At 42.5% G+C, this 12,555-nt stretch overlaps 1 protein-coding gene across 3 annotated transcripts in view; it reads right to left on the bottom strand.

Annotated features, from left to right (window-relative positions):
• Window positions 1-1,722: 1,722 nt before the first annotated feature.
• Window positions 1,723-12,555, bottom strand: part of Sytl4 (synaptotagmin like 4) — an 86,496-nt gene continuing 75,663 nt past the window's right edge. For 2 of the 3 annotated variants that reach the window (XM_057759489.1, XM_057759488.1), the window contains 4 exons: window positions 9,621-9,729; window positions 6,806-6,905; window positions 5,864-6,072; window positions 1,723-3,291 (listed from right to left, as the gene is read on the bottom strand). In XM_057759489.1, the coding sequence (XP_057615472.1) occupies window positions 3,143-3,291; window positions 5,864-6,072; window positions 6,806-6,905; window positions 9,621-9,729 (567 nt within the window). In that variant the 3' untranslated portion in view covers window positions 1,723-3,142. The remainder of the gene's footprint in view (window positions 3,292-5,863; window positions 6,073-6,805; window positions 6,906-9,620; window positions 9,730-12,555) is intronic. The other variant, XM_057759490.1, reaches the window with a different exon arrangement.

Below are 12,555 nucleotides of genomic sequence, written 5' to 3'. Positions count from 1 at the left end.
CATTATAAACACACTATTGACTGACTCAGAAGTGTCACAAGGGCCAAAGAAGGTAGGTATTGTTGTTAGCTCCCACTGACTCACTAAAGGAATTGAATCTCAGAGAAGCTAGGCAATATGCTAAATTCCCACAGCTAGTAAGTGGCAGCTGGGCACAGACGCCAGCAGTAAGCTTCTACTCTGCCATCTGACCTCTACTTCTTTTTTTTTTTCTACTTCCCATTCCAAGATAATTGAACACTCGAAGGAGAAAGGTTCCATCTTCTACAGCCACAACAGTCACAGTGGTCTCAGGTGGAAGGAGCAAAGTGAAAGACTCTCAGCTCAGGAAAATTCCTCTTTAAAGCAGAGTGCTAAGACAGAAATCATAAGCCTACAACAGACAGGCATAGCAGTGAATTAGAGAGAAGCAATTTCAAATGGGGTTTTCTTGGAAATCTCAGTTTTAAAAGGCAAAACGAGAAGACAAGCAGTTGCTTGGTGGAGTAAAACATGGGGGAAAAAAATCGAACTTGGAAGGGGGGGAATCCCCTTCTCCGTCTTCCCTGAAGAAAAATACTGGAGCTTTGATAGACCAAAGGCAAATCCGAGGCAGAAGGTGAAATGCAGCGAGTTCATGTAGGAAATTTCTGGTCAGAGTAAGGTCTGTGATTTCAAAGGCAAAGACAACACATTGGGAAAGATAAATGCTCTCCTTGTCTTTATACTAGCACTTCAAGTGGCAAGCCAGGACTTGCTAGTAGGTGAATGTCCCAGAAGATAACACAGGGCCCCACTACCTCCTGCATAAAGTTCCCAGCTGGGCCTGACCCTTGCATGTAAATGCTCCAAGCAACTGAGGCTTAAAAGAGCTTTAGGGGCTTTCGTTTTGCTTCATTTGGAGTAGTCAAGCCAATCTTGCCTTCTGTAAGTAAGGCTTTACTGTAACCTCCGTGGTAGTCCTTATAGATTATGACTTAAGAAACCCTAAGGTATTTTAAGAAAGACAAGTCATCATTTTGTTTGATGTTCTGCCCTTAACATACATCATTCTCACAGAAGGCAACATGGTGGAGTCAGGTCTGGATTCAAATTCCAATTCAGTCACGTGACAAGGAGCTCATGTTTGCTCTGCAAGAAGGGAAGGTTTCCTACTTCATGAGGTTTTGTAGAAAGTCAGACAATCTCATGCAAACCCTTGTATACAAGATGTACTTGGCTTTCACAAATATGCTTTTGCACAGAGGCCAAGAATCACTTGAGCTTTAGCTAGAAGATTGGAGCCTTATTTCAAAGGTGAGTTGTATAACATCTCCGATTTAGCTCTTGAATCTAAATAATGGAGTAGATGAGAAAAAAAAAATCCTGACCTCCAAAAGAAACCGAATAATCTAGAAGGAAGTAGGGGTAACACGGAAGGTGTTCCCTCATGCCTGTGTGAACATTTTTCTTCTTCCAGCGAGGGACACTCTACAAAGCCAAAGGCCGACTTCTATGGGTCCCTGAGAGGGATAAGAGTAGTGCTACTTTTAGATTCCAAACATGTAGGACAAGGAACGTGGGCTCAACAAGGGTATCAGACAGCAGTGTGGGAAAAGATTGGTTTTCTTCCAGTATAGCAAAGTGTATTTATTACTCTGGTTCTGACCTTCAAGCTATGAGTGAAAGTGGCAACAATAAGTCAGGACAACAGAGACAAAAACATCTGCAGAACTCAACGTGTAAACACTCAAGTGAGAAAGCTTTATTGAAACACGCATGCAAGTCGAGGTGGAATACCAAAGAACAAGTGTGAGCCGGGCTCTTGAGTTACACTTCCGTTAACAGTATCAATCCACATTAAATAGATCTCTGAAACATTCTATGCAATTCACGCATACAATCTTAATCACCCCGCTGAATTCAGAGACCCAACAGGAAAGTCAATCTGCAGCCGGCTCCATTGACAGGATTTCCTCTCTGGCACGGACTCCTTCCACACACACCTCTGTAGAGATAGACTGCCATGAATGAAAAGTTGAGTATCGAAGAGTGAGGAGCAGGAAATGAAAGCTCACTAGATCGCCCTTATAAGTCTCAACATGCTACTCCGCTGTTACGTGCAGGTCAAGTTTAGGAATCAACCAAAATGGGAACTGAAAATATATTAGGTCAAAAGTCAGAATAGCTGGGCGATTCCATCCACATTTTCATGGGGTGGCAATAATCCCCAGCCTGGGGGAGTACTGTATTGCTTTAGACAGTCTTTGGCTCTTCTGGCTGAAACGGAGGTATACAGACTATGTTCTATGCAACAGCACACCCCAACCACCAACTTAGAAAAAGCTGTAGTACGTGAGAGTGACGATGTCTCATCCTCCATTAGAGAAATAAGGAAATCCCTCTTTAACAACTGCTAAAACGGTTGAAAAAAAGAGAATTCAACATGGGCTGTGAGAAACTTTCTTCAGAGTCACGTAGACCTTCTGGGATCAGCTTGTAGGTCTCACAGGGCAGGTTAATGTCCCAGTGAAAAGGCCATTATCTAATTAGAGTGATTTTTCTAAAGTGGTTCCATTATAAGTGCTCCGCAAAGGTCTAGGGAGGAGCTGGAGAGTTTTCGTTGCATTTCAAAGAAAGCCACTACACTCACACAAGGTGGAAATTGCTTTAAAAAAAAAAAAGTTAAAAGGCAATTTCTAAAAATGTATCAAGGTAGATAATGAGATAAAATACAAACTGGAGAGGAAGGACTGTTAGTAAACCCCTCTCCCATAGTGCACTGTCTTTAACTACCAGACCTTGCACACCTAGACCCACAAACTACAGCTACTGTTCCAAACAGCCATACTTCCAGGGGAAGTGGGAGTGAGCATAGCAGAACAGAAAGTAGAGAGTTGCTGTAAAAGATTTTTAAAGTTAGTTAAAGCACAGAAAGACAGAGGCAACTATGTGCTCTGAAAATATACTATACATAAATAAAAACCACTCGAAAAGACCCTTCTTCTTGGGCTTCTTTAAAGGGAGGAACACATCTGTGTCACACTAGCTAGCAAAATAAGATCTGCAGAAATACATGTTTATACACATACATGCACACACATTAAATTAGCAAGCTCTCACTGTGGTTGCTTAGCCTTTGACTTGGATTACCAGGGCTGCACCTGCAGACAAAGATAGGGACTCATACACCTAGCTTCTGTTTGACCATTGAAGAACGTAGCTGCAGAGTTCCTTCTGCCCAAGACCCTGGGTACCGTTGCATCTTCTGCCACAGGCTCACTTCCTCACCAGTCGAATCCATCCAGTCCACCACTTCGCCATTACTGATCCCTGAGGAGAAACAGCAGAACAGGCTGAACAGAGTCCCTCCACTAGTCCATCAGCGAGGATGGGTTACATAGTGGGGGAGGCCAACCCAGAAACAATGTACAGTGAAGAGAGAATGCTCACAACAGCACTTGTGCCCCAAAGACAATCAGGAGACTGCAGGTTGATGAAATGGGACTTGAAATTTCAAAATCTCAAAGGGGGCTTTATTTTTAGTGGCTTTTTCAGAGCTCTGGTGTTTGACACCTCATACCAGAACTGCTACTCTTCTGTCATTAGCAACTTGACTTCGTTTTTAAAAGAATAGTTTCTTGAATACACAGTAAAAAGGCAGTGGGCTGGTTAATATACATGGATCCTTCAATTTTCAAAATGTTGACTCTCTCCCCGCCCCTCTTGAAGACAGAAGTTCACACTGAAACCCTAGCTGGTCTTGAACTTGTGGCAATCTTTTTTTTCTTTTAATATTTATTTATTTATTATGTATACAATATTCTGTCTGTATGTATGTCTTCAGGCCAGAAGAGGGCACCAGACCTCTTTACAGATGGTTGTGAGCCACCATGTGGTTGCAGGGAATTGAACTCAGGACCTTTGGAAGAGCAGGCAATGCTCTTAACCACTGAGCTATCTCTCCAGTCCACTTGTGGCAATCTTTCTGCCTCTGTCTGCCAGATGCTAAGCTCAGAGGCATACATAACCATGCCCAAGCTCTGAATACCTTTTATTATAGCTGTAAATTCTCCAAAGTTAGGATTATGTGATCTTACTTCTATTTTTTGTATAGTAATTCATTCACTCAATGAACATTTCCTGAGTGCCTACTCTATGCCAATTTGGAGATATATTGATTAAAACACAAAAAATGTCCCTGCCTTTAGGGACATTACATGTGAATAGTAAAGACAATTATTTTAAAGTCCCAAAGCAGGAAGTAGCGTGGCATATTTGGAGAGCAGAGTAGAAGTTATGGTGATTTGAACACAACGAATAAGAAAGAAAATGATACAGGAAGAATAAAAAAGGAAGAGTCTAGATTATACAGGGTCTATAGACTTGGTAAGAATTTCTTAGGTGGAAGAAAGTCACCAAAACGTTTTTTTACACAGGGAACCAACATGAAGTAGCTTATATGTGCAAAAATACCATTGGAGGTGCTTTCTATTAGTAATTCATATACAGTTAGTAATCAAAGTCATAAGAATCCCACAGAAATGTCCAACCAGAGCTGCATGGCTCAAGGATAGAAATGAATGTGGTCTAACACAAAATCATAACTAATTGAAACAATGAAGTTTTTATTTATTTATTTATTTTTACTTTCTGTGATTTCTTGATAACTGGATTGTGCAGTTCTTGGGTGTGAACACTATGCTTAAAAATGTCACAATGTCAAAAGGTTGGAGAGGCCTTATCAAGACTGTAAAAAGATAAAAAAAAAAAGAGTATCCAAGCCCAGAGAGCAGCCTCATTTCAAGTTTGAATACAGAAGTGCAGAATGAAGAACCCAGGAAGGACAGTGAGCAATGGTGTGCAATGGAGTCAAAGAGAGTCAAGAAGGCAGTAAGTGGTAAGGATTTCAAGAAAAAGGAAATAATCTGCTCTCTTAAATAGTGCTTGGGAATTCTAGAGTGAGAATAACCTCACTTTGGCATGAATAAGACTCAGAAGAGTACAAATATGGAAGTCATATCATAATGAACTGAGAACTGAAGGAAAGGCCATGAAACAGGGATCACTCTTTCTAGGGGTGGGGTGGGGATGTGGTCAACGGAAGATTTGCTTTTATTTAATAAAATTAGGCCTGAACATGTCGGTGCACGTCTATTAGCTGAGCACTTGAGAGCTGGAGGTGAAGAGTATTAGAAGTTCGAGGCCAAGCTGGACTTCAGGAGACCCTGTCTCAAAACAAAGATATAAACAAAGAGATTGGTATCATCAGAGCATGTCTATAGTCCCTTTCAATAGCCAAATCAAATGAAATGGATCATACAGAAGAAACACATTACAGACAAAGAACCGCTGCGAAGCGAGGGCTAAGTTTAAAATCCTTGCAGAGAGCCGGGTGATGGTGGCGCATGCCTTTAATCCCAGCACTCGGGAGGCAGAGGCAGGCGGATCTCTGTGAGTTCGAGACCAGCCTGGTCTACAGAGCTAGTTCCAGGACAGGCTCCAAAGCCACAGAGAAACCGTGTCTCGAAAAACCAAAAAAAAAAAAAAAAAATCCTTGCAGAGCACAGATTTGCTGGCAAAAACCCCTTCTCATTATCCCAAGATAGAAGATAGGAATCACAAGTCAGGTATTTAGGTAGTTTTTAGATCTTTTGTGGGAGGATAATGAAGCCCCTGGCTTTCAGGGTCACCTTTCTGTACAGAAAACATTGTAGGAGTTCAGCCTTCCCTTAAGCCTAGCAGGTAGCAGATACTCAGTAAGCACTTGATAGATGTTTACATAAAGGAAGAGAAATTCCGTCAGAAGCAATCTTTGTGTATCACGGAGGGTGAGAGGTAGGAAGAGTTAGATAGACAAGAGGCCTTTAAGACAAGTGATGATCAGGTGGGGAGAGAGTCTCACCAGTGCCAACACCCAGCCTGACCCCTCCCAGGAAGTCATTGCTGGCCAGGGGCTCCCGGTCCCAGACAGTCAGTTCCAGGCACATGTGTTGGAGGTCTTCCAGCCTCACACCATTGTAGACAAAGGTATGGTTGTAGTGGGGATTCAGGGTCTTCTTCATCACAGGAGTTTTACGCTTACTGGCCTTGTTCCTCATGGGAAGGAGGTATCTGGCAGAGGGTGGGGAGTTAGCAACACCTACTCAAGCCGGCAGTACATCTAAATTCCCCTTGCCCCTACCACAGGCCTAGCCCAGGATGGTAAGCCGACAACCAGGTCCGTGTGCACACAAGCCCTCCTTTGAATATGCTGAGGCAGACTCCCCACTACTTCCACTAGATTATCTATTGACTTTAGCCTGGAGAGAAAATGACTATGTCAGTCATGCTTCGCTCTATGCACCACCAAGGAGGCATTTAAATATGTTGTTCCACTTTCCTCACGTAAGGTACATGAAGCCATTACTAACAGGTATAAGCTTAGTCAAACATGACTTCTTGGGGACCTTAAGTCAATAAATGGCCCCCCAATATAGATGAAGCTTACACTATTTAAAAACTGTGGACAACAGAGCCTAGGACTGCACATCTAGATAAGTCAGGGAGCATGGACTGTCCCCCTAGGATTCCGGACGAGGACTAGCCGGAGAGAGTCAGAACCTAGCTGTCTATCGTCCTCCAGTTTGAAAGCTAGCACCACAGTTGAGACCAAACAGATCTCAGGGCAGTGCAAAACGTGGGTGGGGGGTGAAGGTCTCACCATTCCCTAATTTCAGAACCAAAGCTGCTGAGGATGGTAGGATGAGGGCAGGATGGATCTACAGAGGGAAATTCGAATGGGTTCCCCGCTAACTTGCTTGCCCTATAACTCACTGATTAGCATGATGCTGGTCCAGGGACTCACCCCTTGACAAAGCTGTCTGAAGTCCCTCCTGATTTGGCAGCCGTCAGGTTCTTGGCTTCTTTGATCCACACCTGGAGTTCTCCCCCTTCCCCACCTTTACCTGTAAGGGATGTCAGCCATTGCAAGAGAACCGCCACACCACCAGGTATGTCCTGTGCTTTAATTACATAGCACTTCCTCTCCTTACTTTGGGATACAGCAGACTCCTTAACTGAATTGTGCCCGCGTCCTCTGTTCCTAGCGCATTGCCTAGCATTAGCAGTAGGGACACAATAAATAACCCCAACCACAACAAATGCTCCTTGAAAACTTGCTATGAACCAAACACAATCGTAAGCAATTCCATTCCTCCAAAGAATCCTATGAGTTACACACCACAGTTGTGCCCATTTTACACATGAGTCAACAAGAAGCAAAGGTGCCTGGCATTTGTTAAGCAATTAAAGCAGAAGGAACTCCTCTGCTGAGTTCTTGACTTCAATCCTTACTGCACACAACTCACCAGACACCATCAATGCCCCCCCCCACCTACCATTTTGGATATCCCTTTCCCCAGACTGACACCTTGCCCTCAGTCTGAATATACACTGATCTTACTGTTTCTTTTTTTTAAATATCCACTTTCAGAGAAAACAGCCATCCTCCGATCAGATCCTTCGGAAGCTGTCCTCTGTACCTTTCCTTCCTTTCACCACGACCAATTACCCTTGCCAAGAATGACCATGATCATCACCTCCTCTTCTCTGCCACATTCATGCAGCCTAGTTTCTTGTGAAATCAGATTTCATTAATGTCTTCCAGTCTAATTCAGGCAAGCAGTGTCTTCTCAGGCCTCATCTGTCCTGGTCGCCTGTAGTGTTGAGAAAGGCTGAGAGCTCCTATCCACCTCCTCTTCAAACTCTCTCCTTCAAACAGGTCCTTCGACGTCCTGATAACCCTCTCCCTCACTGACATTTTCCATGTCTTCATCCTTGCATGTGATCAAACCAGACTCTCTGAACGTGGCTGACAATGAGTGCTGACTGAGAAGCCAAGGACAATGGCACTGGGTTTTGGTTCTACTACATGTACTGGCTTTGTGGGAACCTAGTCTGTTTGGATGCTCACCTTCCTAGACCTGGATTGAGGGGGAGGACCTTGGACTTCCCACAGGGCAGGGAACTCTGACTGCTCTTCAAACTAGAGGGGGAGGGGAAGGGGATGGGGGAGAGAAATGGGAAGAGGGGAGGAGGTGGAAATTTTTAATAAAAAATAAAAATAAATAAATAAAATAAATAAATATGTCAGTAAAAATGAAAAAAATAAAAATAAAATAAAATGTTCCTGTTGCCAAAGGCTTGGTCTTTGCTTCTTTTCTAGTCATTCTGCATACCCTCCTTGGGATCTATTGATTGTTCAAATCTTCTACATTATACTTTGCAAGGGTATATTTTTTTATTAAAAAAAAAAAAAAAGCCAGGCGGTGGTGGCGCACGCCTTTAATCCCAGCACTCGGGAGGCAGAGGCAGGTGGATCTCTGTGAGTTTGAGGCCAGCCTGGTCTACAAGAGCTAGTTCCAGGACAGGAACCAAAAGCTACGGAGAAACCCTGTCTCAAAAATCCAAAAAAAAAAAGATCTTTGCTTTGGCATTGCCAGCAGATCAAGTTAAACTCTTCACTCACAGTCTTTTTCTTTTCAGATGGCTCCAGACTCATCTCCAATCCCAGCTGTACTTACACACAAGCACACTCACACCACAACTTCAGCTCCACTATAACTGGGAACATACTCCAGACCGCTGGCCTAGAACTCTACATTTACCAGGCGTGTATAGAAAGGACCTTTATGAGACAGAGTCTCATGTAGTAGCCTGGGCTGATCTCAAATTCACTGTGTAGCTGGTCTAATGATGACCTTCAGTTCCTGACCTCCTGCCTCCACCTCCCAAGCATCAGTTTATGCCATGCTCCCTGCGTACAACAGAGGTCCTAATGCATGCTCTGCAAGCACTCTATGAACTGAACTGCACCCCTTGTCTATATTTTTAATATATTACTTCATTTTTCTTTTTGTTTTAGATTGCAATTTTTTGGAAATAGGCTCTCACTCTATAGCTAAGTCTGGTCTATCACTCAGTGTATAACCTATCCAGCCTGAAATTTCATGTTAATCCTCCTGCCTTAGCCTCCCAAGTGCTAGGACTATAAGCAGGAACTACCTCACCCAGCTACCAAGCTCTTTAAAATCCTGTGCTAGTCCTGTTCCTTCTTCCAGAACAGCTCCTCTCTTTCACCATCCCTCCGTTTGTACCTGGTAAAATCTCAAGGTCCAGTTTCGATATTACTTCCTCAACAAAGCTCTCTCTCCATCACCCTCACTGGCGGGTGGCTTGGGCATATGATTACCTTTCTGAATAATAATAATAAAAAAAAAACTTGTCCTCAAAGGACAAGTACCATATCTCTCTCATCTATGTTTCCACAATCACCAGCACCATGCTGGTTGTGTTAGTGACTCAGCCTTGCTCTTCCCATATCCAAGCACCTTTCTCGGCCACAAAGCTCCTCTTCTCTTTTGCCTTCTTAGTAGTTTGACGCAGATGAACGAGACCAAATCACATTAACAGCCTAAAGGTCACCTAAAAGGAATGTCAGCACAATGTATGGCATTTCCTTCCAGTTGAGAGAGGTAAAGGCTTCCTTAGGAAGGGACTCCTACCTAAAAGATCCAGGAAACATCCCAGCCTGCCCTAGCCAACAGAGCTGGTAGCAATCTCTGACACACCCTGTATAGAAGCTAAGAGCAGCTGAATCCAGGGACCCAAAGAAAACTCACTCTTTTTCCGGTCACCTCCAACGGGAAGTTTGGAGGCTGGGATGTATTTCAATGAAACCACCAACTCGCCTTTGTGTGCTGGCAAGCCAGGTGAGGACTCAGCACTGATCTGAAACATAGGGAAATCCAACAAGTGAGATCAGGCCTCCCTCTGAGGAAACGCTGGGCCCTCTCCCTGAGAGGATTATAAAGTTGTTCCCATGGGTGAGTGTGGTGATACACCTCTGCAACCTCAGCCCTGGGGAGGCTGAAGTAAAACGGTCACAAGCTTGATGTCGGCCTAGAATACATAGGTGGCCAGACCCTAGTTCAAAAATAAGAAAATAAGAAAATGAATAAATAAAATGACCCCAAGAACAGGTTCATGGCATAAGACAGTCCCTCTTTAATGGCTACAATCCCATAGCAGTTACAGTTTTCTTTGGTAGCCTCTCCAGGAGGAGATCCAGAAGAATCAAGGCTCACTATTGTGCGCTCTGGGGACATGATCACTAGATCCCAAATGCTCCCGAAGGTACGCCAACAAGGTGGCCACACAAACTCACAAAAGAATGACTGACATATGATTAAGAATCTCAGTACCAGCGCTGTTAGTAAGGGCCAAGTGGAAGCAGTCTCTGTGTCAGCGAACACAAGCAGGGTTAAGAGTGATTTGAATGCCTTCATGTGACGTGTGGCATGAGGCTATCAGAAAGAACACAAGCTATCTCTGATAGCCCAAGTACAAGGAAAGAAAGGTCACTACAGAAAAAAGGAAGCAGTCAACTTTCCTCTTCTGAGCAATAGCTTGAACGTGGTGTTCCTCTTATAAGCCACCCAATTAAAATCGAACCCAGACGATTCCAGCCATGCTACCTATCCTGGCTATGTGTCAACTGCTCCTGGAAGTGTTGCTGTTTTTTTATTTCAAATTCTATTGAATATAACACATATTTAGTTATATGCCTAGAAAAAAATCCACCTTATAACTGCTGGGTAAAATAAACCTAAATCTATGCTTTCATTTATATACTAAAATAAGACTATACTGAACTTATGCTTTCTGAAAAGGGAAAATAAAAAATATATACTTAATGTTAGGTAAACAAAACAAGAAGTAGAAAAATCTCACTTATATTAATTAATAACATAAAATATAAACATAAATATATAAAATATAAGATAAACATAAAATAAAACATAAAAAGTATTAAAACTATACATGTGTAATGATTTTATTAATGTCTCTAATATAGCTTTTACTGTTTGCCAGAAAGTGTTTTAGTAGTATAACTATATCATTTAATACATTGAGTAATATCTACAAAATAGGTATTACCCTTATTTTATGGGCTATTGAATAAAGAAACAGAGAGGTTAAGTCCTTTTCCCACAGACACACATCTAGTAATTACCAGACCTAGGATTCAGATTCAGACACACTGGTTCCAGAGTCCATGACTTTTAGCACCAGACTGGATGAAACAATCCAAAGAATGAAGAACAATCTACAGCAAGGAGAACAGACTGGGAAAAGCCAGAAGACCTTTCCCTACTTCCTCTATCATCACCAACAGTGTCCTGTTTGTGAAAAAGAGACACATCTGATTTTCAAAAAGAAAAAGTACTCTAAAATTTGGTGGTGGGGTTGTACAGAATTTAGGGTTAGGTAAAAGTCTGCTACACAGATTTTAATATTTCACAGTTTGCCTATTTCCTTCAGTACTGGGTATGAAGCCCAGGGCCTAATACCTGCTAAACATATACTCTACGACTGAGATCTTCAGCGCCTGACTTACATATTTTTAGTTAACAACCATCACTACAATCCGTGTGCCAGAAGGACAGGAGTTAATCTTATTTTTGGTCGTCCTAGAAAGGCCGACACTTAGCACAGTCCCTAGTTTACATAGGTATCCCATGTTGACGGTGCGAGTCTAACAATGAATGAACAAATGTCAAGGACACAGAGCAGGGAGCTCTGGGAGGCAGGACTGCTCCACTCTCTTGGCTCACGTGGTGTCGCATTCTTTATGTTCCAGTTTTCCCAGCACGGGCTCGCACCATCTGGAGATGCCCTTTCACCTGCCCCTGCTCTTGAGACTGGGCTAAGCTAGGTTCTCACCACTGAGCATGCTGCTACTGGTGGGTATAATCTCCTATGTTTCACTAGACTTACTGCAGATCCAGAATACACAAGCTTAGTCTGTGGGGAAGGCAGACAAGAAGTGGGAGGAGATTGTTAGTGCATGGATTGCTGGGGAGTCAAAAAGCCAGAAACATTAAATATAGATTATTTTAAGTTAAAAGAAATGTATGACTTTTAATTTTTTAGTTAAAAAATTTGGTTTTACAAACCTTACTTTGTGTATAGTAATATAACTTACATACTAAAATCATACTATAGTAGAATGATTTGATAGAGTTTTAAATAAAATATATCAGGGGGAATTTTCAAGTTATTACAAACTTTTAATGAGGGAGACAAGACAGTATTTTATGTCATAAACTGTCTGCACACTTCATTAGCTCTTAGGTAGCTGACTTTAGGGAACCTTCGACCCTGAGTTTAGTCGTGTGTAGACGCTGGCGCGTGTGCTTCCACAGCACACCTTCATTGCCACAGAGCAAACACCTCCATTCTCATGTGTGACATTTTTGTCATGGCTATCCATGGTGCTTTAGAGTGACATTTTCAATGTAATTATACAAACTCCAGCCCACTGGGAGACTGATTTGCGTAGCAAATGCTTAAGGAATTCTAAGGTTCTAACAGCAAGTTTTACTTTGATAGTAATTCCTTTCCTGTTTTTATGACTATTTAAAGGGACAAAATGTAATGTCACTAAAGTTTCTGGAAGGCAACAGCCCTCTACTTATTAGATACACACTCCTCTGACTCAGCTATTTCACCACTAGTGCTTTCTCTGACAATTACAATCCCCAAAGAAGGCAA

This window comes from Chionomys nivalis, chromosome X, assembly GCF_950005125.1.
Source record: "Chionomys nivalis chromosome X, mChiNiv1.1, whole genome shotgun sequence".
Classification (NCBI taxonomy): Eukaryota; Metazoa; Chordata; class Mammalia; order Rodentia; family Cricetidae; genus Chionomys; species Chionomys nivalis.
Note: the sequence above shows the minus strand (reverse complement) of the source record. Positions and strands in the feature narration are given on the sequence as shown.